This window comes from Trichomycterus rosablanca, chromosome 10 (assembly GCF_030014385.1).
Source record: "Trichomycterus rosablanca isolate fTriRos1 chromosome 10, fTriRos1.hap1, whole genome shotgun sequence".
NCBI classification, from domain to species: domain Eukaryota; kingdom Metazoa; phylum Chordata; class Actinopteri; order Siluriformes; family Trichomycteridae; genus Trichomycterus; species Trichomycterus rosablanca.
The window spans coordinates 30,495,458-30,523,444 of NC_085997.1; the positions used below are offsets into that span (position 1 = coordinate 30,495,458).

General features: G+C 40.5%; 1 protein-coding gene across 4 annotated transcripts; it reads right to left on the reverse strand.

Moving 5' to 3' along the window:
* Positions 1-943: 943 nt before the first annotated feature.
* Positions 944-27,935, reverse strand: ep300a (E1A binding protein p300 a). 4 transcript variants are annotated; one of them, XM_063003119.1, is made up of 31 exons: positions 27,700-27,935; positions 24,456-25,087; positions 22,324-22,500; positions 21,406-21,715; positions 20,783-20,896; positions 20,468-20,674; positions 20,282-20,387; positions 19,697-19,831; positions 19,461-19,578; positions 19,192-19,375; positions 18,280-18,357; positions 18,110-18,189; positions 17,365-17,517; positions 16,299-16,730; positions 15,949-16,185; positions 15,695-15,860; positions 15,445-15,563; positions 12,786-13,025; positions 12,471-12,559; positions 10,641-10,721; positions 10,394-10,450; positions 10,105-10,182; positions 9,458-9,525; positions 9,189-9,339; positions 8,901-9,047; positions 8,625-8,738; positions 8,334-8,499; positions 8,018-8,185; positions 7,761-7,922; positions 7,387-7,668; positions 944-5,681 (listed from the first exon to the last, which is right to left on the reverse strand). In XM_063003119.1, the coding sequence occupies exons 1-31, from the start codon at positions 27,791-27,793 to the stop codon at positions 2,859-2,861; spliced, it is 7,968 nt and encodes a 2,655-aa protein (XP_062859189.1). In that variant the 5' UTR covers positions 27,794-27,935; the 3' UTR covers positions 944-2,858. The 4 variants fall into 4 exon arrangements, with proteins under 4 accessions (XP_062859189.1, XP_062859186.1, XP_062859187.1 ...); XM_063003116.1 differs by having other exon boundaries at positions 10,641-10,751; XM_063003117.1 differs by having other exon boundaries at positions 20,777-20,896.
* Positions 27,936-27,987: the final 52 nt, after the last annotated feature.

Genomic DNA, 27,987 nt, shown 5'->3' on the forward strand with positions numbered 1-27,987 from the left:
GTGAATTGAAGACCCTAAATTGTCCATGACTGTGTTCGATATAACCTTGTAAACTGATGGGCCTTGTGTGGTGAGTGGCTACCGTTCCTGTCATGAATGTGGCCAAGGTGTGGAACATGACGATAAAATCCTAATAAACAATACAGTAAGCGTTTGGTCAGGGGACTGTAATGACCATAACAATAGCTCAATTCTGTGCATATCCAACCATCTGTTTGTGTCTTTGGAGGCACATCGTTTTGGATTATTATGCTGCTAAAAAATCCAGGATTCAGATTTAGCCTTAAGCATTCTTCTGCCACACCTTTCATAACATTTGTTTGGTATGGTGCCATTTTAAAGAAGATTTAAAGGCTCTTAACTTGACCCTTGGAGGAATGTTTGCTTTCTAATAATCATCCAAAACACCTGGGCCTGCCTTGACAAGGACCCTGACAGACATTGTCTAATTTATATTCAAACACTTGTCTTATCTGTGTAAATTTGGCCAATTTTTTGTATAGCAAAACTGTTAGGCATGGATGACCACAATTACATCAAGGTGCCAATAATTCTGGAGCCGACTGTATAATTGAGAATAGTCTCTGTATATTGTACTTATCTTATAGTTAGTGGCAAATACATATACAGAATTTGTACAATTTCTGAAAATGTGCACAGTAGTGCTAGTAGTATAACAGTAAAATACATGGTGATATCTGTATATACTAAATTGTTTGTTTTTTATTGTAATAAATATTTGTAAGAAGTCATTTTATATAGGATTACAGAGTCTATGCAAACTGCCTATTCGTGTCTTTACCACTCTTAAGAACAGAGGCAAGCGTGCATGGCCTGGTAGTTTTACCCACAGCGCTATACCATGGTGAATTTTACTGCAAAATCTCATAACCTTATATGAATGGAAACAAAGAATATAATGATTAACTATAAAATCCCTAACTGTGTAAAACCACAATAGAAGTGTTTTTATTGGTAGAAACATACTTTAATGTACAATTAAATTATTGGAGGGGAATCTGACCACCAAAATAATAATTTAAATAAAAAAAATTGAAAACAGAGCAAACAATCCTCTCAGCAAGCATGAAAAGTGGTCAAAACTAACAAATCACATGGTCTTTGTCCAATTTTAAAATTAAGAAGACAAAAACAGCAGAAAGTCTGTTCATTAATCATGGTTTGTACAGTGAATCATTATGTATATATTCATATAGGCATGTATAAGACATTTCATCAAAACGACATCCTTTTCAGCAGTCCCCGAAGTGGGATGTATAAGGTATAGTAGCAGTGTCATTTTGCAGCAACATAACATCTTAGAAAATTCTTTTATCAGCTCCTGTTTCAAGTGTTTTATTTTCCAAAAGGCGAATTAAATAATATATCCATTTTTATATATATATATATAAAAGACAAGTATTTTCTTACTTCATAAAATAAGTCTCACACCATATTGCAACTGTTCATGTCATGTGGTTATTCCCCACCCCTTTAACAGTTATTCTTAGGAAGGACAAAAAAAAAAAATAGAATAAGGTTGCCATTTATGTTCTTTTATAAAGTCCTCCATCTCCATCTTGAAAATGCACTGTAGGTGCCCTGAAAAAGTTTGTGTGGTTTAGAAAAACAAAAGAGAAAGAGCACACAAACCACTCTTTCAAATTTAAACTTCCAAAATACATACAACCCATCACCTGGCCCATTAAAGCTTCTCGTGGAGCTTGCTGGCTTTAAGCTTCCCTTTAGGTTCTACGACTCCTTTAAAATTAAATGAAGAGGAAACACCAGTAGAAATTTTGATGACCGCCTTTCCAGTTCCATGTACATTTTATTACAAAAAGCAAGTCCAGTTTCTTTATACAGTAAAAAAAAGCTCATTGAAATGCCAAAGTCTTGAGCATCAAAAAGTCAAAGGAAAGTATCAGGATAATATGTTTTGGTGGTGGTGTTTTTTAACAGAAAGGATGGGGACATGGAGCCAATAAGTTGGCAAAGATTCCATTAAAAAATCCAGATCATCTGGTCAAAAAATATATATATATTTTTACACTAGAAATCACTGCATGGTGCCGGTGATTACAGCACATCTGTAGTGTCAGAAGTCCTAGTACCATCCCAGTGTTAAAGGGCATAGAATAGACAACACATTCAAAGTTGAGAAAAATATGGAAATGGGAAAACCGTGACATGCATAGCACAGATATACACTGCAATCTGCCATAACAAAAAAAAAACCCATCAAAACTTCACAGAAGCCCCAATCCCCCAAAAAGACTATACAAAAACAAAAATAGAAATTTAACCCATCTTCGCTTGGTTCTTAACAAAAATATCCATTTTATAAATTGTAGCCGCGTAAAGAAAATATTTTGCTAACCGTCAGGGGGATATGAAGGGCACTAGAGTTATGGTGGTAAAGAATAAATCACCATCAGCAGTAAACACTTTCAAAAAATGGGTACAATAATAAACGTGAATGGAGGAAAAACAACAAAAAGTATTGTGTTAACGTTATCTTTAATTTTATGCAATTAAAATCTTAAAAAAATAGCTATAAAAGGCAGACATCCCCAAAAATATTACTCATCAAATACGAAGGAAAATCTTCCCATCCTTTTACCCAAAACCCTTTGAACACAATTGGCTAAAAATATATGCATATATTAACAGCAATAACTTACCATTCATTTAATTTATTAATTTGCTCATTTAATGTAGTATCTCCCATAGGAAGGTGTAGTCTTTTATTTACTTCAAAAATATTAAATAATAACACTAATAATGAAGAGCAATGGTAAATTCTAAAACTGCAACCCATTCCTGGTAACCGGAGCAGTTCGTTAAGGACTGTAATGCTACAATATATCCGATGAGTTGTGGTTAATATTTGTCCCCATGTCTTGGTTGTTAGCAGTCAACATGTCATTAGTGCCTTGCCCATGCAGAGTCCCGATTCCACTCAGCTGTGAAAGTATGGCATTCTGGTCTGACCCAAATTGGGCTTGGTCCAACGCCTGCTGTTGCTGCTGAGAAAGCTGCTGGGACTGTTGTGGCGGTGGAGGAGCCACCATGCCCGTGTGATGTTGGGGGAGATGGCCAGGGTGTGGTGAACCAGTCTGAGTCTGAGGAGAGATGCGGTGGGGAGAAGGCTGGGGTTGCAAGCGAGGAGATGGACTGGAGTGGGGTGGCTGAGACTGGGGCCGTGGTGATGGCTGTGGTGAGCGCACCTGGTTGCTAAGGGACGTTGACAACTGCTGACTCTGCAAATGCGGAGACTGGGACATCTGCTGCTGAGGGCTCATGGGATTGTTATGATGGGCAGGAGACCCGCCGCCTAAGTGGTGCTGGTGCTGCTGCTGCTGCTGCTGCTGCTGCTGCTGCTGCTTCTGCAGAAGTCTTTGATGCAGTGCTTGCATGGCCTGAGGACCACCTTGATGGGGCTGTAATTGCTGCTGCTGGAGCAAACCACCACCTCCGGGACCACTATCTCCTCCTTGGAGCCCACCTATGGCATTCTGCTGCTGCAGCTGTTGCTGCTGCAACCTCTGTTGTAAAGCTGCTGCCACCTGCTGAGACATGGGTGCTGAATAGTTCTGCTGCAATCCTGTCTGTGGTCCTCCTTGCTGTTGCTGCTGGAGTCCACCAGCTTGAGGCTGACCAGGCTGCTGAGGAGGCATCCCTGGCTGGCCGAGATAGCCCTGTTGTTGCTGTGGCTGAGGATGCTGAAACTGATTAAGGTTTCCCATCTGCTGCTGTTGCAGTTGTTGCCTCTTATACTCTCTTAACTGGAGAGAGATGTTGGACATGTTGGAGCCTTGGCCTGGCATAACACCTTGCTGTTGTTGCAAAGCCATTTGCTGCTGCATGTTCACACCCATCATTGAACGCTGCTGTAGCTGCTGCAGCTGCTGCTGCTGCAGCTGCTGCTGCTGCGGATTTGCCTGGGGCATGCCTGTTCCTTGACCCATGTGAATACCAGGTTGAGCAGCCCCCGTATTTACATTAAGCTGCTGGCCATCCATGACTCCTGGGCCTGCACCGCCAGCTCCAGGGCCTCCTCTTCCAAGGTATCTGGGTGCACGTTGCCTCACAAAGGTTGCCATAAGTTGAGGGTTTGAGCGCAATATGTTTAGAACCTGTTGTTGCTGAAGAGGGGAACTGGGAGACCGGAGTGTTCTAAGTAGGTCTTGCAAGGCACTCTGAAGGAGACCTCCATTGCCAGTCCCTGTGGCTGAAGCAGCACCCGGGCCAACCATGTTCATTACCCCAGAATGGGCTTGTTGTTGTGAAAGCTGCTGTTGCTGAGCCATCTGCTGTGGTTGTTGCGTTACCATTCCTGGATGACCCATTTGACTCATCATTCCTGGTCGCTGCTGGGGAGGCATTCCAGGGTTCCCCCACTGCTGCTGCTGCTGTTGTTGTGGCGGCTGAAGCTGAGGCCCACCCTGTTGCCCTTGCTGTAGCTGCACCTGAGGAGGAAGTTGGTTGTGAGGCCCTCCTTGCTGCTGCATGCCTCCTCCTACCATCACTTGCTGCTGTTCAATCTGAGCCCTAGGTACTGCAGACTGTACCTGGGATGGAATTCCCTGGGGTCCCACCATTCCTGCTCCTGGATGGTTCATGCCCATCTGGTTTTGGGTCTGAGGGCCCTGATGAAGGGTGTGTGGGTGCATCATGCCCTGTCCCTGATTAATCTGCATGCTCTTTTGGTTAGCCATCTGCCTTTGAGTTTCTGCCTCTCGTTGAATTCTCAAGGCTATTTCCAGAGCTGCAGCAGGGGGACCTGAGGGCTGCTGTGGGGAAAAGGTTGACTGGCCTGGATTTGACTGCTGTTGTTGAGGTAAACTGACTGGACCCATGCCTGGTTTCCCCATAGACTGAGAGAGTGGAGATGAACCAGGAGGTCTTTGTATGTATGGAGGAAGGCTGTTGGGATGCTGAAGTTGCTGCATGGAGGATGGTTGTGCCTGTTGTTGTGGCATGACCTGTTGTTGTGAGGAATTAATCATCCCACCACCTGCAGGCATTTGCTGGAACTGATTATGCTGGACCATTCCAGTGAGCTGCTGACCTCCAACAACCCCAGGTTGGGATGCGGGAGTTGGACACTGAGTGGGAGTATGTAGGATGGGAGTTTGAGAGCTTTGTGTAGGTGTCCCGGGGGCAGTGGTAGCATTGTTTCCAGGTGAGGGCAACCCTTCATTTCCACTTATCAATGGCTGGCCTGTTCTTTGCATGCTGGCCATCCTTCTCCTAAGCATCTGGGCCTGCTGAACTCTGTGCTGAAGCTGCTGTTGACGTAATTTCTGCTTGATGTTGAGGCAGAATGGAACAGGACACTTGTTCTCTTGGCAGTGTTTAGCATGGTAACAGCAAAGTGCAATAAGCTGCTTGCAAATAGGGCAACCACCGTTGGTTTTGCGTTTGCAGCCTTTGGTGTGCTGGACCACACGTTTCATCTTTTGACAGGATGGAAGTGAGCAGTTTGCATTGCGGCACTGGCAAGCATGTACAAGAGACTGAATGCAACGCTGGATGCTAAGGCGGCGTGAGTCTCCAGGACTCTGCATGGAGGCAGCAGCTTGATTGTTACTCTCATCATCCAAGCCCAGACCCAGCTTCTCCATCTTGTGTTCATGAGTCTTTGTGTTGTAGCAAGTGATGCAAAGGTCATAGTCCTATGAAAAGAGAACATGATTAGTGTACTGCACCAGGGTATAGACCTTATTTATGATTTAACATAGTGGTGTTCAAAAAAATAGCAGTCCAACACCATTGACCTGATAAATCACTGTTTTCAGTAGAAGTGATATTTCTACATAGCAAAAAATTTACTTGAAAGTGTAGTAGAGTAATGAAAACAAAACAAACCCAACAATTAGGACATGCATGCCGCTCTTTCTGAGTAATCGAAGCATTGATTGAAAGGGGGTTGTTCAAAATAATAGCAGTGAGGAGTTCAATTGGTGAAGTCATTCATTCTGCAGAAGAACGGGTGTCAATTTTGGCCCTTATTTAATGTAGGAGGGTGGCAAATGTTGCACAGCTTGGTCATAGCACATTTCCTTTTGAAATACTGGGTAAAATGGGTTGTTCCAGACATTGTTCTGATGAACAGCATACTTTGATTAAAAAGTTGATTGTAGAGGGAAAAAGATACAGAGAAGTGCAGCAAATTATAGTCTGCTCAGCTAAAATGATCTCAAATGCCTTGAAGTGACCAAAACCTGAAAGACGTAGAAGGAAGTGTGGAACTACTGTTCAATTGGATCGAAGAATAGCCAAAATGGCAAAGGCTCAGCCAATGATCACCTCCAGAAAGATCAAGGAACATCTGAAGTTACCAGTGAGTACAGAAGATGATTAAGTGAAGCCAATTTACCAGCAAAAACTCCTTGCAAAGTCCCGTTGTTAAGATAAAGACGTGTCCTGAATGGGTTAACATTTGCCAAGAACACATTGACTGGTCCAAAGAGAAATGGCTCAACATTTGTGGACTGATGAAAGCGAAATTGTATTTTTTTGGGTCTAGTGGCCGTAGACAGTATGTCTGACGCCCATCGAGCACTGAATTCAAGCCAAAGTTCACTGTGAAGACAGTAAAGCATGGTGGTACAAAATGATGATATGGGGATGTTTTTCATACCATGGTGTTACACCTATTTATCACATACGAGGGATCATGGATCAGTTTAAATATATCAGAATACTTGAGATCATGTTGCCCTATGTCAGAGAAGAAATGTCCTTAAAATGGGTGTTTTAACATGACAATGACCCAAAACATCTTGGTTACAGACAAACAAGATTGAGGTAATAGAGTGGCCAGCCCAATCCCCTGACCTCAATCCCATAGAGAACTTGTGTTCTGATATCTGAAATGCGTTCTTTTGAGGCAAAACCCAAAATTGCAGAAGAACTGTGGAATGTAGTGTAATCATCCTGGACTGGAATACCTGTTCAGAGGTGCCAGAAGTTGGTCGACTCCATGCAACACAGATCTCGGAAACAATTGTAATGCCACTAAATATTCGTTCAGTAATTTAAACTAAAGTGAAACCTCAAACATTTTTAGTTTATAGATACATTTTTTGAGAAAAATGCTGGCACTGCTATTTTTTTGAACAGTCTAATATTCATTTTTCTTAATTTTCTGTAAATGATTAACACAAACTGGCTAAAGTTTGTTAATGTTTTGATTTAGAATTGAAAGTGTAGTATTTTCAGTGCATTTGCATTCATGGAAATAAAAGTTATTAGAATGATTTTGTGCTTTATTCACTTTTTTTAAATCACTGCTATTTTTTTTTAACACTACTGTATGTTCCCGACAAGTTTCCTCTCTCACTGCTCTGATATTTTAGCCAATTTTAAGTTCCTTACCTCACAAACGGTGCAGTGGAAACGAGTCTCAACATGATGTTTACATTCATTACAGGTGTAGACAAATCGATCTTGGCTCTGGTTGTGCAGCTCTACCAGCATACACATGGAACTCCATTTGGACCGTCTCAGTGAGGAGAACTCCAAGTGTTTGTCTCGTGCCAGTGTCAGAAAAGCATCTCGGCCATCCATCAAGTCACATGCCATTAAAGGATCTGGGTCCATGATTGGTGGAAGAGCATTGGAATTGGGTGCAGCATTCAGCCGAATGACAAAGAAAACCTGAGGGAGAAAAATAAAAATACCAGCATTTTTTAAAACAACTGTTGCAAGTGGCAACTTACTTAAATATGTAAACAAATACTCTGTCATACCTCTTTATGCTTCTCCATTGTTGCATAAAGTTTCTGTGACAGGTCATTGGACACATTTGGCATCCCAGGCTTCTTTTTGTTGGTCCGGCTCAGACTGCTCTTGTTCTTGCTCGTCTTCTTATTGTTCTTTTTCTTGGCATTTTTACTGTCACCCTTCGTGGCCTAGAACATGCAAAGTGGTACAGAATCAAACCCATCAACACAAGTAAGCAACACCATCAACACAAGATATGATGGCATAAATGCTTTTAACTTACATCTACACTTTCACTGGAAGTATTGTTCTCCTCCCGTTTTCTCTCTTCTTCCTCCTGTTCAAGCTCCTTAATGCTCTCTTCAAGTACATTGGGCCAGAAGTCACCCTCAAAATAGGGCAGCTCTTTGGCACTCGTAAGACGATCCTCTGTTGCTTGTTTGAAAACGTCCTGAAAATGAAAATAGATAACAGTTTATGTAAAGTAAACAGTAGTACATGTACAACGGATTGCTCACAAGGATCTATAAATTGTAAATATGTTAATGGGGATACACGTACACACGTACAGATTCAATTCTGAATAAACCTATTTATACCTTATAGTCATGTACAACACGGTCAGCCACAGCTTTGTCCAGCATCTTTTTATACCACTCCTGCAGTCTCTTGGGTTTGGGTATCTTTTGATCTGCAGGGTGACAGTGGAAGATGTAGTCATCTCCCTCACTGGGAGGGCAGGCCCAAATGTGGCCAGTTGTAAACCTAAGAAAGAAACCACAGACATGGTTGGAAAAGGGTAGTGCCAAGTAGAAAGCATACAGACACTTCTTTTATTTCTAAAATGCATGCAACATGTATGACAACAGTCTGATTATAAAGCATCTTACCCTAGTTTCTTAGCATAATCCAGATACCCAAGGAGAATCTCATAGTATATTGCTGTTCTTAAAATGCGAGGCTGAAAAAAGTGAACACTGTCCAGATAGGATATGTATACTCGCCTGTAGGGAAAAACAGAATTATTAGGCTCTCCAAGGCACAGTCTAACAGCCTGCATTCAAAACCCTTCACATGGTATGAGGCAAAATCGTTTTGTTAGATGGAAGAGAGGCGATAACTAGCAAAAGATACTGTAAAGTCATTACATTTAGCAACAGCCTAACCTTTGATTAGGGGGTGGACAATCTGAGCCATATTCTTGCACATGCATGCCAAAAAAGCAGACATCAGCACCATCAATGTCCTCGAAAGCAAAGAGAGCTTTTGATTTATACGGAAAAGACTCTGCCATCTCGCCAGTATCCACAAACCTGGTGTGAAAAATAAAAAGCATTGAACATGAATAACATATCAACACATTTTGGTCCACAGGCATAATGTAATAAAAAAAAAAAAACATGATAAAGCTTAAAGCAACCTTATGAATCCACTACAAACCCAGCAGCTCTTACCTAGACTTCATTCCTGGTTTAACTTCAACCACCTTTTCAGAGACATGGACAACTCGCACAGTGACTTCACCAGACTCTGGGTTGTTTTGCCGCTTCAGGTAGTCATTAATACGAGTTTCCAGATAGTTGCCCAGTTTAGTTTGTGGTAGCCCTGTATGAGAAAAAGAACATACAACTTTGGTAAAAAGATTCAGTCATTACATGATCGTAGCAGGCAGCAATTGGGCACTCATATGAGATGAGTCATTCTCAAAGAAAAATCTACATACTTTTAGCAGAATATTTATTTTCTTTGCGGTTCTTGTTTGACTTCTTCAGACAGTCATCACAAACAAAACTGAAAAAGAAAAGAGATAGTGTTATACAAGATGGTGCTTCTACATATCTGCAAATATGCAAGCATGGGCACAAATGTTGGCATAAATGTCATCAGCATACCTGCAGGTCAACATTTCCGCTATGAGGCGATGACCGTTGTACTATACTAAAGACCAAACAATACAACTGTGGCTGCAAATACTTGTTTGCTACAATGGTAATTGTATAAACACCGTCACCCCCCTATGCATTTTCCCTCAAATTTCCTCCCATTGTAGTCATATCCAATTACCCAATTCCCAATTTGTATTTCTGCTTCTACTACTGCAGACGCCCACTGCTGACCAATGAGGGCCACAACACACACCTCCTTCGACATGTGTGCAGTAGCTTATTCATTGTCTGTTTTACCACTGCTTTATCCAATTTAGGGACACGGAGGGTCAGATTCACTGGGCAAAAGGTATTTTATCAATTAATTCCCAATATCTTCATTGGATGGCAATGTAAGGGCGTTTATATACATCCAAGCTGAAGTGTAAATTAGACATGGGCCTAAATCTTTCTCTTTTTTTGCTTTTCTTTAATTCAAACTTACCCTGCTGGCCAAATAGTTTCATTGTGTAGTACACAGATCTGATGCATTTTACGGCCACAGTCTAAACATTCCACAAATCTACAAAGAGAAAAAGAAGAAGTCATTATTAGTATATTTAGTCATACTTTATCATAATACAGTGATAATGCTTTGCGGCAAAGTTACACATTTTTAGTTGTAAACTGTAAGCGGTAAGACTAACATTTATCTTTTTTAATTCTGTGGCTCATTAACTGCCTCGTTCAACAAAGTATTTATTTATTAGCCAACAAGAAAACCAACAACTTACAACTCTGGGTCAAGTGTATCATTCTTCTTTTTTTCAAACTGCTCCTTGTTAATGGACCTAAAACATAAATGTACAACCTTATACATTTGTCATATATCAATGACATAGAAACTCTAATATTTAGTCACTACTTAAATCCACATAATAATTTAAACAGTGGCAAAAAATCTAAAATGCTGAACAATATTAGATTTCAGAAGCTACTGTAACCAGAAAAGAAAAATACTTGGTAGTGTTATGTACTCACGTCTGAGGCTGTGATGGATCGTCCCCTAAGGACACACTCTCACCCTGGATCTCGTTGAAACACTTCTCACAGAAGTGATACCTGTCAGCAAGAAGTCCATATTTTGGTGAACTACACCATTCAGCAGCACCACAGCCATTCACAGAAAGGCCATAAGGAAGCAGACATCAATCAGAGCAGCACAAGGCAGGGCAGGTCAAGGGGGAAGCAGGCACAGATGAGGAGCGCAGAACAGGGTCGTCACCAGAAGAGCCAATCACGATGCATGTTATTTGAGCAGGGGTTTTGAGGAGGAAGGGATTTAATGGTGATGAGCAGTCAGATGAAAGCAGGCCATGGCAGGCAGAGCAGGCGTTGGATTACAAGAGGAAAGGTGTCAAAAGGTAGAAAGTAAAAAAAAAACAAAAAAAACGGGACATCAGACCAGAAGAAGAAATGGACAGATGTATAGGGAGACAACAGACAAGACAAGCAGAAAGCCAAAGCAAAGCATAGATTAGCATCTGCATGTGTAATGAGTACATCATCACAACTAAACAAGAGGATAATTAACTGCAGGGGTAGGCAAGGGTGAAGGGAAGCATTTACAGACACATGAGCACATTAAACATATACACAAGCAGCAGAAGCAAGGTGTCAGATGAGGTTAATTAAAGGCTCATTATATGAGGCATAAATATGCACTTTATTGCTGTGATAAAAACATTAATTTAAGGCAATTTAAACAACAGTTAGTTCCGAACAAGTAATTTGATTGGATAAAGGCATCTAAGGAGTGCTGATTTACAGTGTAACTGCACTGGGACTTTTTACTATGTATCGCTCCATTTTACAGGTGTAAAAACCTTTAATTTGATACATTAACGATCATTACCTCATTACCACTAACATTTCCACAAATACGTTTTGATTTAAACTACGAATGGTCATCAGGAGATGACAAAAGGGAGGAAAAATGCCTAAAAAAACAGAGCTCATCCATGGAGAGCAGGAAGCAACGAAGCAATGTACTGACTGACTAAACTAACTTATCTGAAGGACATCAAAAGACTCTTATTTTACCGGCTGCTCGTAACGTAAAAATAAAGTAGCAGCTTACGGTAAATCTAACTAAACAAATTAAGAGCTTTCTAGTGTGCAGGAACATGTCTGGTAACAACCCAGGACTATTTGTGTTGGTGGAGCAAAAATAATAAAATGTTCATAAATGGCGTGCACAAAGCTGTTGTATAAAAGCAATAGATAGCACTGAACCCTCCACCTAACCACAGCGCACTGATATTCAACATATACAGTGTATTCCATTCTGCCTTGGGTAGACAGTATTTAGAAGCAGCATTTTAAAGCCACATTAGAGGCATCTTTTTGCACAAGGCAATCCTGTAGAGTACTGTTTAGCTGACTGAAGCACCGTGTAAGATTTAAACACAGCAGACAATTGTTCTAAAAAAAACTGCTCTGAAAAGTTTGTTTGCGTTGTTTGACAGAAGTTCATTTGTGTTTGTAGTTTACAAGGTCAAGCTATGAATAAATGTAAATGTGTCCTATATATAGGTAAAAAAAATACTTGTTCATTTTTGGTTGGTATTCAACATGATTTAATAATGAATTATATTTAAAAAGATTGAGAACAGTGCACATATTTAAAAATTATTGAAAAAAAATGATTCCCTTAAAATTGAAATGTTGCTTAGTGACCGCAACCGCAATTTGCAGTCATGTAATATTTTAATACTGGTCAGCGGAAGCCAAATAGTGGCTCATTGCAATGTGGCCAGAAAACGTTTAAGTGTGTGTGGGGGGGAAAGTTGGCAAGTCAAAGCCCCTTACCTGTTCTGGAAACTAAAGTAGGCAGCGTCTCGTGGTATAGTGCACAACTGCTTGCCATAGCAGCAGAGAGTTTGAGGAGAAAATTCCAGCTAGAACAGAATAAGAGAGTGTAAGAAAGAAGCAATAACATCCCAACTTATTAATCAGTTGACGTTGTACATCTTGCCCTTTTTATTTTAATCAAATTGTGACCTAAAGTGTTTTGATTCATAGTGTCAGTGCAGTGACCTGGGTTTGTTATATAAACATCTGTGGGGCAGATTGTACTATACATCTGAGCATAATCCAAAAAAAAAAAAGTTGCATCATGCTTACCTTTTTCCCACAGCAATAGCCAAGGCTTTGCATGACAGGGTCAATCTCTTGCTCAAACACCTCTGCCAGCTTGGAGCAGTATTTGTAGACTCGTGACGTCTTCCGATTGTAGAGCCAGGCATTGTTGAACATAAGCCAGATGTCATCCACATATTGCCATGGCTCCTGATACTGGCCTGTGTCAAGTTTCCTTTTGATAGTTGACAAGTCCATGGGATTCTTTACAATGTCAAAATAATCCTAAAATACAAGTTAATAAAAGAGGTACAACATTAGACATATGTACAGTTGTACAGTACGTTTACATGCATACCAATAATATATTTAAAGAGTGTATACTTCATTGCTGATCAAACTTTTTAAAAGGTTTGGGAAACGGCAATTCTGCAGTGGCTATGAAACCCAGCTGACCACCCCTCCCTTGGCCACTGTCTATTTTTGTAACCTTTTAAACTACAAAAGAATGTTGTAAATTAATATATTTTTTCGGCTTTTCCCGAATATAGGGATCGCCACAGCAGATCTGGTCCACATACACATATGAATGGCACTGTTTTACAGCGTAAACCCCTCCGGACACAACCCTCCTAATGGCTAGGCATGCTGTGAAATCCGATAAGCTCCAGTAATATCAATATTGATACTAAATTCTCATTAGTCCTATAAGAAAGAAGATCTTTTTACAAACAATAATTATTACTATTTTTTATTTTTTAAAAAGTAAGAGGCTTCTGTGCCACTATTTGCCTTCAGTCAATGGCACTATAGTGATGTAAATGACTTCCCGCTTGAAAACTTAATACCAACAGTAGACTAGCTTTACAGAGAACAACTTAGGTGGCACATATTGCCGCTTACCGCTACATTTAACCACTTACAAGCGGGTTTATTGTATGTCTTGGAAATGTGGTAAATCTAACAGCTTTACTACTAGTACAAGTTGCTTCCAAATTACTGCCAAAACTTCTGCCTGATCTCTTGTGAACTAGATACAAAAACACACAGGATTCGGTAGAGAGAACATACACTTGAGGACAAAATTATTAGCCCCCCTATGAAAAATTCATTGTTTTAAATGTATTTCCCAAGTACTGTTAAATAGAGCAAATAACTTTTAACACAGCCTTTTCAAACATCCCAGTTTTATTTTGAATGATTAAATCATTTTACTTTGCCCACAGAAATTAAATTATTTCACAAAATCAAAAACTACCACGGCCAAAATTATTAGCCTCCCTGATGCTAATAGTCAGTTGTGTATCCTTTTTGCTGGATAACAGCCTGCAGTCGTTTACTGTAGTTTTCAACAAGTCTCTGACACATCTCCTGAGGAATCCCAGCCCATTCTTCTTTGGCAAATCTCCCTAGCTCCTCCAGATTTGATGGCCTTCTGGCATGAATCTTCTTCTTCAGTTCACCCCACAGATTTTCAATGGGATTCAAGTCAGGGCTTTGTGCAGGCCAGTCAATAACGTTCACTTTGGTCTTCTGGAGGTAGTTCTTCACCAGGAGCGATGTATGTTTTGGGTCGTTGTCATGTTGGAAGAGAAAGCGACGACCCAGACCAAGTTTTGCTGCTGACTGCTTAAGGTTTTCTTTCAAAATATTCACATATCCTTCTTTCCTCATGATTCCTTCCACCTTGACAAGATTCCCAGGTCCAGATGCACTGAAACATCCCCACAGCATAATACTCCCACCACCGTGTTTCACTGTGGGGACGGTGTTCTTTGGGTGATAAGCCTCCCCCTTTTTCCTCCAAACATAAGCAATGTCTCTATGGCCAAAGAGCTCTACTTTTGTCTCATCTGACCAAAGGACATGCTTCCAGTATGCATAATCTTTCTCCAGGTTGTCCTTAGCATACTTCAGTCTGGCTTGAAGGTGTCTTTTCTGCAGGAGTGGAGTTTTTCTTGGTCTGCAACCTCGCAATTCATTCCTGTGCAGGGCTCTAGTGATTGTCTTTTTTGAGACAATTATTCCTGACCTGGCTAAGTCGTTCACTAGTGTCTTGGCAGTTGTTCTGGGGTCTTTAGACACATCTCTCACTAGTTTTCTTTCCAGGGTCTTTGATATCTTGCGCTTCCTACCTCTGCCAGGCTTGTTCTGAATTGTGTGGCTCTCTTTGAATTTTTTAATAATACTTCTCACTCCAGTTCTTGACACTTGGAAACGCTGTGATAACTTTGTATATCCTTCTCCTGCTTTGTAAGCATCGATGATTCTTTTTCTCAAGTCTAAACTGATTTCTTTTGTTTTTGGCATGATGCTTTCTCAAGTGACAGCTCAAATGCTTACTGAAGCTTTTATACTGTGTGTAAATTGGGAGATAACCCTCAGCTGTGACTTGATTTAACGAGCTTTTATCATTACAAAGTTAAAGCACACCATTGCACAGCAGTGGTTTGTGCTATGGCTGAATAAAAAAGTCAGTTCTTAAGGGGGCTAATAATATTGACCCCGGTGATTTTTGTTTCTTTTGAAATAGTTCTGTTATAGTAAGCAAATAAAAATAATTTATGCTTTCTAAAGAAAACTAGTATGTTTAGAAATGCTATATTAAAAAATCCCTGCTCTGTTATAAAATGACTTTGGGAAATTTGTAAATAACTTTAAATTTCATAGGGGGGCTAATAATTTTGTCCTCAAGTGTACATACCGGTATTCCCAGAAGTGATGGATCCACTGGCTGGCGAAAGGGAAGAGACTCAGGATCCTGCCGGTAGAGAGACTCAAGAGTGGGCATCAGGGCCTGTCTCAACTCCTCAGGTTTGAAGACTGGTAAGACAAAAAGTATAAGGTTTAATCTTTCATTTCTTCCAAAAGAAACACAGTTAGATGATGTAATAAACTGTTGTGTACTGTGCATTAAATGTTCCAGTGGAAGAAGTTTAGAAAAAAGTTCTCACTCTTCTTTTTGTTTGGGGTTCCAGATGGCAAACTGGGGGTAACTGAACCAACATCCTCCTCTTTAGGTTCAGTCTTAAGTTCAGGCTTTTTGTCCTCCTCCTCTGCTTTGCATGTTTCCATAGGAGTACCTTTGCAATCCTCATTTGATGTTTCTTCCTTCTTTATCTAAGAAGAAAGCAAACAAAACCTCACATCAACTGCATGAAATGTGTTGAAAACAACTAAAATAATTTTTTCTCTGGTCTTTCTGTACCTTGGGCTTCTCCTCAGTCTTTATATCCCCTTTATTTCCTGTACCACCTCCCTTTATTGACACCTTATCATCCACCTCTTCATCCTCCTCTTCCTCCTTTGGTTGCTTAACCTCCACCTTGGGTTCAAGAGTAGCAGTGACATCTGAGGAGACTTGCTGGGAGGAGGTGTCCACACTGCCGACAGAGGCAGGAGTGGCAGCCTGGGCGTCTACCGGCAGAGAGCCTTTCTGAGATAACTGACATGGACAAGCAGACAAGCTGTTAGACATCAGACCATAGAAATTAAGCACAGTAGAACAAGAGAACATCACATCTACTCTGACATGTAGGTGTATAAAATGAGACTCACTGGAGTAGGCGGATGCTGAGGCGCAAGTGCAGAGTTGGGTGTTGAAGGTGCCCCTCCTAATGGCTGCTGCTGAAGCTGCATGGCTTTCTCAGAGTTGGCAGGCTGAGGTTTCTGCCCCTGACTGGCACCTGTGTTTATCTGGGGCATGCTAGGGGTGTGAGGCTGTGGAGTCTGGGAGCCTGGTAGGCTTGGAGGGGGTGTAAGGTGTGGAGTGGGTGTGCGACTGCGTGCTGGGGAGGGAGAGCTCTGTCGGACGGTTGGACAATGAGAAAGGCCGATGGATTGAGAGGGGGTGGCTGGCTGAGGAACTCCAACAACATTGCTGGGGCCTAGAGAACCAACTGAGGTCCCACTACCCATTCCACCAACAGAACCAGGCTGAGCTAAAGGACTACTGGCTGGCATAGCTGGTGGGGTGGACATCTGGCCATGCTGAAATACACAAACAAAAAGACAACAAGATGCATAATGGCATTACAACTATCTCAGTGAACTAAATAAATCTATGTCAAGGCTAAACCAGTCCTGGAGATCACATATCACAACAACAGCGTGAAGAGACCTCATCCGACCTACTCTTACTCAACCACGGTCAATTGTGTTCGTGTGGATGCCCAGCCCAGATCGGTGGCTCTGCGAATATTCAATCTCACAAGTTTAAATACTCCGCAGTGGTGTGCTAGTGCTACACTGCACCAGGCCTTGCTAGGCTATTTATGATGGGAGGAATCAAGAACTTGAGTTGAACTTATTCTGATCAAGAAATTGATAAAATACAAGATAAAAAACCCTTTATAATTTTGATTAATAAAAAATATTTTTAAACCTCTGGGTAATGCTGGTTAGGCATTTAATGTAAAATTAAAACATGATTATAAACAAACAAATATAAATTATAATAAATAAAAAATAATAAATATAAATATAAGTAAACTGTAGTAAGACTTCAGAACCCACAAAATGTGAATATGAAGGACCTTGGTTTTTGATTAAAGTCAAAAGCTGTAACAAAGATCAACTGATGCGTTATGTTTCGATGAAGTGCCAATTTGAACTTTCTTCTTACCTGTGTCATGCCACCCTGAGTGCCAGGCTGTGCCATACCAACAGGACTAGTGCCAAGCATTGGGCTTGAACCCTGAAACTGGCCAGCAGGAAGGTACTGATTCGGCATTTGTGCAACATTAGGCGGTGCCATCCTCGCAGGGCTCATGCCCATCTAAAAGATCATAACAAAAAAGAAACAAACATTTTGATTACACATGAACAAATCTTAGGAAACTTTTAATATAATAGCTATTCTTACTAACATTTTCAACATGTAATGAATATTTAAATAAAATGAAAATAGTCAATAACGGCTAAAGCCTAACTGACAATTACTGTTGGGGCTACATTTGTGGATGCTGTTCTTTAATACTATGAGAACTTTTATCTATTAATCTAGTTTCTCTGTTTGTTTGAGTTTAACACCGTATCAGCACATTGACGCTATTTATATGGCGATACATAGGTTGCATCCTAAGTCAGTCATTTTTAAAACAAATTATAACAGCTGTTTTAGATTTAAGTGTCAAAAAGTTCAGTATTTTAACTGGTGATGTGGTCTTAAGCAGGTTGATTATATTGTTTTCACACTGACCCAGTAATAAACCACTAATCCTGCATATATTTCCAGTAATATTTTACAGTGCAAGAAAATAAAAACTCTCTAATAATGTGTTAAACATGTTACGAGTTTGTGTTTTATTCCCAGGCAATTTGTACACATAGAAATCCAGTTACAGATATTTGAGAGCATGATCGCTCACCTGATTGAGGGGCCCACCGAGTGGAAGTGGAGGAGTGGACCTCTGGCCCATAGTCTGCATTTGATTGAATAGATTCATTCCTGTAAAAAAAATTAATAAGTGCAAATGAGAGGGGGGATCTAATAAATGTATTACTAAAAAAAAAAGATGTGTTCTGATTATGCACATACCAGCAGGGTTTTGCATCCTATTCACCATCTGGTTTGGTCCTGTAGGCCTCACCATTGATGGATCTGACAGGGGGCTATCTACAGTTAGGAAAAATAATTTATCAAGTTAAAAAACACAAATGCACAACAAGTTGTGATATATTGTACATTTTTGTAAAGAAAAATGTAAACAAATATAAGATGCACTACAAACAAGCGCACTGTTCAACCTTAGCTGTGCCAAAATTTTAGCACATTACTTATTGTAACTAACTTCTGTTTCTTTAACTAGTGTTTGCATGTTTCATTTATCGATTTACCACCATTTGGCAGGAATCTTTTTTAGTATGTTGTGCTCCTTATAAATTGTAACTCACTTCAATCACCCTTATCTTATTTATAATCCAGGGATGTCAGATTTCTGTCTTTCAGTTCTATACAAGTCATTTAATTGACAGACGTGGTTACTGTTGCTAGTGTTCTATAGACAGGCGTTCCTACTTAGACAGCACACACCAGACTGCAGCACACAACATGACAGACTGGTGTGAGCACCAGAGTAAAGTTGAGTCAGAGTGAGCTTGTGTGGTGTGATGCTGCGGGTAACAACAGTACCCTAGTTCCAGGGGTTCAAATCCCAAACTGGGCTCACAAATACAGAACATGCATGGATTACATAAACCTAGGCATTGAGGGGACACAACAGTGCACCCTTAGTAACCCAAGCCCAAATAAATATGATTTTTGCGTCAAAATAAATGCTGACGAATGATCCACTGTGGCGACCCTTAACGTGGGGAGTCAAAATGAATCATTCATTACAACGTTTTCAGAAGAAAAAGCCCTTGTTCATTTGTCTCTCTGTTACCATGCATATAGCCTACACATACATATATCAGTAATCTAGCAGTATTAAAAAAAATAAAATCCTACTTGGGGGGAGCCCTGTTTGTGGCACTTGCTGTCCAATGCCAGAAGGGGGCTGCTGAATGCCAGTAGAAGGCATTCCAGGCTGATTCGGCACCATGCCCTGCTTCTGCAGCCTCATCCGCCGCTTCTCCTCCAATTCCTTCTGAATCTTGTAGATTTTTTCAGCTAATAAGTGATAGTACTCTGCCTATAAAAAAAGAAAAAACATCCAGCTCTAGGACAGACAATTCACTGCACACAACAAAAGACATGATGGAGAAAAGTGTCTTTACCCTGCTGTTTGCAGATTCATACATGTCTCCTTCTACTTTACGAGCATAAGCCACTAGATTCTCCATGCGCCGGTCCTTCAGTGCAGCTGGATCTGGGGTAGGGAAGATGGCTTGGACACTGTTTAGGGGAAGAAAAAAGGGCAACACCACTTAAGACAATTCTACCTAACAAACTTAATCCATGATAAGAATACTGTAGATTTAAAACATATACAAAAGTATTAAGAAATGCATACAGTTTGTGGACGAGGTGGTTACGAAGATCCTGGGTAATGTCCTCATGCCAGCTTTTTCTCATTCCAGGACCGGCAGCTGGAGTGGCCACAGGCAGTGAACCCATACTGCCCACACCACTGCTGTCATTCATCAGGCTAGAAGAGAAGGGGGTTAAATGGTACATAGCAGTGTTAAGTTTGTAAATAAAAAATGAAACATCCTATTTTGTGGGTTGACTGGTATGGGTTTGTTGGCTAATGCCTATCTGAAACACACATTTTCTTAGATCATGGCATGGTGTTTTTGTAGAGATTTTAGGATGAGAGCTTAACTTGTTTGTAGTAAATAAGTACTACTATTTACTGTAAGTAAATGTTAAAATAAAAACATTAAAAAGTATAATACGAATCAAATAAATTTTGTGAACTGGTTAACTTACTAACATTATATGTTTTGTTAATTGATTCAAAATCATTTAGCAGCAATAACAGTCTCACACCTCTTTATAGATGTAGAACACAGTAAACTTAAGTTTGCAATGCAATGCCCTTCTGTATAGTTGAAATTTCAGAATATTGAGAAGGCAGAAACATGGGTTTCCTTACCTCTGAGCATTCATGGTGAGATGCATCATAGGATCCTGAAGAAGGCTAGATGCTTGGTTTTGAGGCTGGACACCAACAGCTCCATTTACACCCATTGCATTCCCACCTGGTAAAGAAAGACAAGCATTAGATACTCAGGACCAAGTTTACTGTGCAGATTACTGTGTAGATCAAAAGTACTCTTACCCATAGCGTTTAGTGACCGAGATGGTTGTTGACCAGGTTGAGAGGGTGCCTGGTTACCCTGGTAAGGAAGCCCAAGAGCTGCATACGCCCGCTCAATAGAACTCGGGTCTATCTGACCTGGGGTGTTAAGATTGGGAGCGCTGTGTGGACCACCTGGTGCAGCACCCAATGAAGGGCCTAAGCCCACGTTAGCAGTGCCAAGCAGGGCTGTGGGTTAGCAAGATGAGAGAAGGTTTCAGCATAAAAGAACCACTACATACAGAAAAAGTATGACAAAGAGAAGCAGCATTTGTTTGGAATGATACACACACTCACACTGCTGATTCCTCTTATCTCCTGCATTCTTTAGGGGCAGACAGACAGGGCAATCTTGCCGTGTGCAGTTCTTCCAATGTGAGATGATTTGTCTGGATGAGGCACAATGTGCCACTGCAAATTAAAGTGAGAAATGTCATCATTCTGTGCACTGATTATATGGTAAAACAAAAGTGGCAGTAAAATAATTAACTCTCAAATTTCCAGATTTCTATGCAGGCTAAGCTTTTTCACACTGTACAGCTATTTAATTTACACTTTACAATTACTGAATTTAAATAAACTAACAATACTATCAGTCAGTTTTGTGTGTTGTTTTTAAGCATGCTGCTCAGTGGCACATCCAGCAGATAGCAGTTTTGCTACACATGATGTGAAAGACTTAAATACTGTGGTAAGCGGCAATGGCACCCAGCCATGTGGTAAACCGGAGTGCAAAAACTATTAATTGTACCAATCAAGCTTTGCTGTAAATGTTTCTATGTGAAATCTCCAAAAAACACTGAAGCGCCCAGAGTTTTCACAAACTGTATGTCTCAACTATATAAGAACCACACCACTAACATCACTGCTTAGCAACAAGCAAAGCATTTTACATAAGTCTTAGGTAACTCGTAACCTACCCTGGCATGACTTGCCAGCCTGGCAGTGTGTCATGTGGTTGAGGACGTTCTTCATAGTGCGGCAGTGGGGCAGGTTGCACTGTCGTATTTCCCCATTAGCTTGCTCTCGTCTCTGGCATTTGTGGGCATGGAGCAAAAGGACCAGCTGCTGCTGTATAAGTTTGCGCTTCTCTGGGTCGGCTGTTGGAGCAACACCCGCTCCTCCAACGACTGAGGCCGCCAATGGAGGACCGAGACCTCCCTGGGCATTGGGTACCATCCCAGATGCTCCACCAGCTCCTGCACCACCTGTTGCTGGCTGCTGAGAAGCCTAAGAGAGTCAAAGAGATAAATATGAAGCGAAATACACACACACCGAATACAACACTTTATAAATTAAGGTCCCAGTTTGAACTCTGAACAAGTTAAAACTGAGCATGGAGGTGTGTAACCATAGTCATAAAGAAAAAACATGCCTAATGTAACCAGTCAAATGCAAAGTTAAAAATCACATTTTAGATATTTCATGACTTCACATCTGTTACCAGCCATGAAAACATTTTTAGTCAGCGAGGACTAGAATGTCTGTTACAACAGGGATGTACTAAGAAAATTCTTCTGATTCCGATCCAATTCTCAAGTAGGGGCCAATTACCTTTTGGGGTTGTAACTGTTTGCTGATATGTTACTATTGAATTGTTCTGCAGAAAGAAATTGCTAAACTGAACCTTGTCCATCAGTGCAGTAAGACTAATAAAGCAAGAAAATCCTAATAAAAAAATCAGTGTTGGTGCCCCTATTTGCCCTATACCTATTATGCTATAAAAAATGGCTTGTGTTTGACTTCTATAGGTTTACCAAAACATACAGGATATGAAATGAAAGAATGGATAGATGGATGGATGGATGGATGGATGGATGGATCATCTAGCTACTCACCATAGTTGGCATGCCAGGCATGGGCTGTGTTTTTTTGTCCATGTTAAATTGAGCCAGGCTGTTGGGCAAACCTGGTTTGTTCATGAGCTGTGGAGTGAGCCCACCACTACCCATACTCTGGCCTGCATTCTGACCGTAGGGGCCTCCATAGGGTCCTGCACCTCCCATCATCCCCATCTGGAATCACAGTTGGAAAGTAAATGAACAAAGGGATATAAAAAAAGGCTAAAGGGGCAAAGAAAAGGGAAAGAATAAAACAAGTAAATCATTTCCTAGAAAGATGCCATGCATAAAAAGAATACCTAATGAATGAATTAGACACAGTAATTAGTGTACTAGATAAAATATATTGTTTTGTGGTGTTTTTACGGCAGATAATACATTTTCAAAAAATGGCTGTAGCCCTGTCCAAACTAGCGACAGTTCAATGCATTTGAAGAACTAAAAAGATAATCTGGGCCAAAATGACTGACTGAGCCAAAGGTGTAACTGGAAAACTGCTATACTAGAATACTAGTCTATTAAGTCTGAGATTAAACACTTAACCATGTTGATTTTGTTTGTTTATTGGGATTTTAACATCATGTTTTACACTTTGGTTACATTCATGACAGGAACGGTAGTTACTCATTACACAAGATTCATCAGTTCACAAGGTTATATCGAACACAGTCATGGATAATTTTGTATCTCCAATTCACCTCACTTGCATGTCTTTGGACTGTGGGAGGAAACCGGAGCTCCCAGAGGAAACCCACGCAGACACGGGGAGAACATGCAAACTCCACACAGAAAGGACCCAGACCGCCCCACATGGGGATTGACTCATGCCTTAACTTATTTCTCAATATACTCAAAAGCTCAAATCCAAATTAAGTTGCATAAAGTTACATAAATGTATTACTTGAAATGCACAGATATGGAAATGCTGGGGCAATGATGACGTCCAATATTTGATCTTACTGAAACACAGTTAAATATACATGTAACACACTTCTTCTGAGAAAAAAAACTATCTAGATGGCAGCATGCGTCACTCAAAATGTGCCTAATTTTATTTATTTTTTGCTTTTTGGCCTTTTTTGGATTTTATACTCTTTTTAATACAGTTATAGACTGCAGATGGTAAAATCTGTACATTCCTATACACAAACACACACACGGGATGTTAATGATTAACCAGTTAACCAATAACCGACAAAAAATGTATGGCTCAAATATTGCTGTCAGTTACAAATATAATTTTAATAGATTTCCAACAGATCACAATTTTGCCTTTTCCTTAATTTTCCTCCCAATCTAGTCACATCCAATTCAATCTAACACATCCCATTACTGCTGCAAACCTCCACTCCTGACCAAGGAGAGCCGCACCAACACACGCCGCCTCCGACATGTGTGCTGCAGCCGACCGCTTCTTTTTCATCTGCATGAGGAGGGCTCATATGGAGATCTGTATCACTCTGTGCAGGTGTCATCAACCAGCCAGCAAAGATCGCAACTGCAGAACTTATGAGGAATTCCCTTCCGGCATTCCCACCCTCCAGATGAGCCGAGATGTCAGCTGTGTTGTGCTAGGCCATTTTACCAGTGCGTCACCTGGGCAGCCAATTTAAAGCGCTGCTACAGTCAGTACAGAGTAAGACCATTGATTTGAAACACACTCTCACTCACCCTACACTCGCTGTGCATGCACCTCTGTGTACTCAACTTTTTTTAAGCATTTATGAATCATGAACAGTGGACGGTTTACAATTAAAAATGGTGAAGCTGTTGTGTCAGAATGGAGCCTGACTACATGTTAAACTCTGCAGATGTGGATCGGTGAGTAACTTTATTTGGATGTTTTGCATCATGCTCAAATACATGGGTACATGATTTAACAACTGTAGCTCTATATTTCATTAGCACATTTGGTTAGCACTTGTAATTAACTGTTTGACCATGTTTTTTTAATCAGTTAAGCAGGCGTAACTTGTTGGTATAAAACTGTGACATTTAGAATTCGATGAAATGCTATATGCTCTTTGGTTATCTAAAGAGCATTTGCATCCTTAATAAAGACATTCAGGTGGGCATGTAGTAGTGACGGACATTAACTTGACTTCATAGGTGAATAAACCACAGCTTACCTTGTTCAGTGCTCCAGGCTGCTGTGCTCTTAGTCCACCCTGTCCTCCTCCTGCCTGCTGCTGTTGCAAGGTGTCCACCAAGAGGTTACTGTTACTGCCCATGGCTGGACTGTGGTAGCCCATTCGTGGTGTGCCATTCAACAGTTGTCCTCCCATCATGCCTTGCTGCTGAGGTGTTAGGCCCCCAGGCTGCTGTTGGCCATTGCCCTTTTGAGGTCCAAGTACAGCCCTGTTCATGCCACCCACCATCCCTGCCATCTGTTGCTGCTGCATCAGACTGGCCTGTTGAGGTGAGAGATGCTGCTGCCCCTGGGGGACGACATTCTGGGGCCCCGGAGATGCCTTCATACCACCCATAAGAGTCATGGATGCACCTGCAGGACTGCCTCCTGGCTGTTGTTGAGCAGATAAGAGTGGCGCACCAGAACGGAGAAGCTCCGACAGTTGCTTGTGCTTTGCTGCAGCATCTTGTCCAGCAGTGCCGACCACTCCAAGCCCACTGCCCACTGCTCCAGTACCACCCAAGCTAGTGTGAAGCTGCCCAAGGTCTCCTCCATTCGTCAAACCCAGCTCTGAGGAGTTAATAAGCTCATCTGGAAGGTCATGCTCCAGGTCAAAAAGTGAAGCAAAGTCTACAAGAAAACAGTACGAAAAATAAGTGTTAGGTTTTCTGTATTTGTAGCGAGTTCTTAAGAACTTAAGACAAAAATGTAACACTACCAGCTTCTAGATGTGTGCAATTCAATGTTCAACATTTCGATATTTCAAAATGACTAAGAAAATATGGCATCACAAAGAAAAGTAGTGTTTGCTTATTGTTTTGAAATATATTAGGTCTTTTGAAATATAGTGGGTCTTTTAGAACTATTTCTATTAACTTCACCATAGAAATTTGATAATGCACAGATTTGAAGGCATATCACATAACTGAGAAACTGTGATGTGATGGCAACATGTTTTATGTCCAAGTTAAAAAATTTTCACTTTCATTTTGTGCCACTCAATAATAAACACATTTCTGTCATAAAGAGCTCATTGGCTCCACAATTAAATATACATTTCAACAATGAGCTCAAACATACAACAGGCAAGATATAAGGACATTGGAATACCCTTAACAAGTTTGTTTTAATGATTTGCCAAAGCCAGTTTATAGTCTTGTAAAATGAAACCAAGAACATGATTCATCACAAGGTTTTGACTTAAACATTTTATGTTGATCTGTTTATTGTTCAGAAAAGAAATACTTAAAAACAACACCCAATAGGGAAGAGATTGCCAAACAATCATGTCATCACACTCATGAAAGTGTAGTGTTAGAGATGACACAGGTTAACAATAGCAATGTTAAGGTTTTAAACTTTTTTTTTTTTACTTTTAAATTTTAAATGTGTACAGGACTCTACCATGTGTAATGTCAAAAAGACATGAACAAGGTAGTCACTTAGAAAAGGTTAGATACAGAAATGGTATATAGAAACCTAAACACATGAAAACAATCAGCATCACAGAAAATCAAGACACATAAGAAAAGATGATTACAGATAATAATTGCAGTCTGAATCTGTTGTAAATATTGTAACTTTATAGAAAACAAAACAAGTGATTGTGGAGTTCATTGTCAAAAAAACACTAACAAATAGCAATAGGGGAGTTGTGATGTGACAAAACACTCATTTCTACTGAGATTATAATGTCATAACATGTTCATGAACAAAGTTTTAGAAAAGCTTTAGTAATTGTAGTGTCAGAACACACTGATAATTGACACTACCTGTGACAGAAAACACCAAGCGGTCAGAAATACAAGATTCAGAAACTAGTTGAAAACCACAGAAAGTAAAAAAAATTGTTATAGAACACACTTTAATGAAAGTGGCTATAATTTAAAAGAAGAGAAAAAAAAACTAACATGGAAGCGTTTTTAAACCCACTGCGTCCAGGCGCAATGTGGAAACTCCTAAGTGAGTTATAACTAAACTTTTAAAACTAAATAAATGATGGCTATAAATGTAACATTTCAACATGCAAAATGCTACTTAAACTCGTGTAGATTTTATGAGGTGTAAAGGTCCATCTGCAGCGTTACGGCTGAACAATGGAAACAGATGCAGATGAGATGAAAAAAGACCAACACAATCACGTATTTGCAAACAACAAGCCTGGTGGTCAGTCGGATCGGTGTAACGGGCAATGCGGCTACTAACTAATGTTTGCACATACGCACATTTATAACATGCTTTAACTGTGCTTACTATTCAAGTCAACACTTAACATTAAGTTTGGAGATTTTTCCCCCAAGTGACGAAGGCAAATCCAGTTAGCCAAGTAGCTAACAATGTCAAAGGGACTTGTGAGTGGGCCTGAAGCTGCGGCATTTATATAGTGTTAATAGGAGCTAGCTGACCAGCTAACAACATTAGCTTCACCACAACTTAATTACATATCTGCAAAGCAACAGTCAAAACATCATGACAAAGACTGATCCATAAAGTCGAGCTACCGTATATAGGAACTTAAACTGATATAAGTATCTGTAAACTTAGTACGTTATATATAATTTGTGAATTATTATTATTACTTTCTGGATAAACCAGCTACTAAGACTCTGATCTTTGTCGACGGGTAGCCAACAAGAAGTGATGAGCTTTGATGTAGCTTAGCTAGCTGCGACATAACTGTGAAACTTTACAGCCACAATTGTGCTTTAATAAGCAATATTACATTGCAACATGGTACTTAAGATACGTTTGTGGTCGATTGTATCCCTACACAAGACTTTTCGGCTGAACAATTATTCTCAAAGTGAAACGGGACTTAATTACAGCGACGTTGTCAATCCTGTTTATCGTTTATAAAGCTAAACTTTTAGCACTAAAATGTCCTAAGCTGGCAAACAAACTAGACTTTAACCGGGCAATACGAGCAGATACGATGTTGTTCTGTGTTTGTACACAATTCTGTGAAACTGCACTCCCCAAGTCAGCCAAGCTGTGAGCTAATGTTGTTGCTAACTACTCCGCTAAGCTTTAGCTTCAGTGGCTAGCAGCGGAGCAGGAATGACAAGCTAAGCTAACGCTAGTCCTGTACGCTCCGTCGTCGTTGCTAGCTACGGAGAAATACTAAATCATCACACGCTGCCCGACATGACAATATTCCATCCCTCATACTCAAGCAACAGACACAAGCAAGAGCTAAAATAATTCCCCATCGTCTGTATGCAGTGTTAAATATTAATATTTACCGTTTCCATCGCTGGCGGAGACGGAAAGTGCCGGAGAAGAGAGTTTAGGCCTCTTGGCTGAAGGCGGGCCAGAGTCCAGAACGTTCTCGGCCATATTTCTGACGATTAAAAATATAATATATCCACAAAACTCGGCGTCGTTGCTTATTGACGAGCCGTGTTTTCCTGCTCGCCTTCAAAATCCGACTTTTCCCCCTCCTTTTTAGGGACGAAGGAGGGGAAAGTCCCGTGTAGAAAATACTCCTCTTTCCTGGGTTCGCCTCTCGATTTCAGCTCGGCGGATCAACC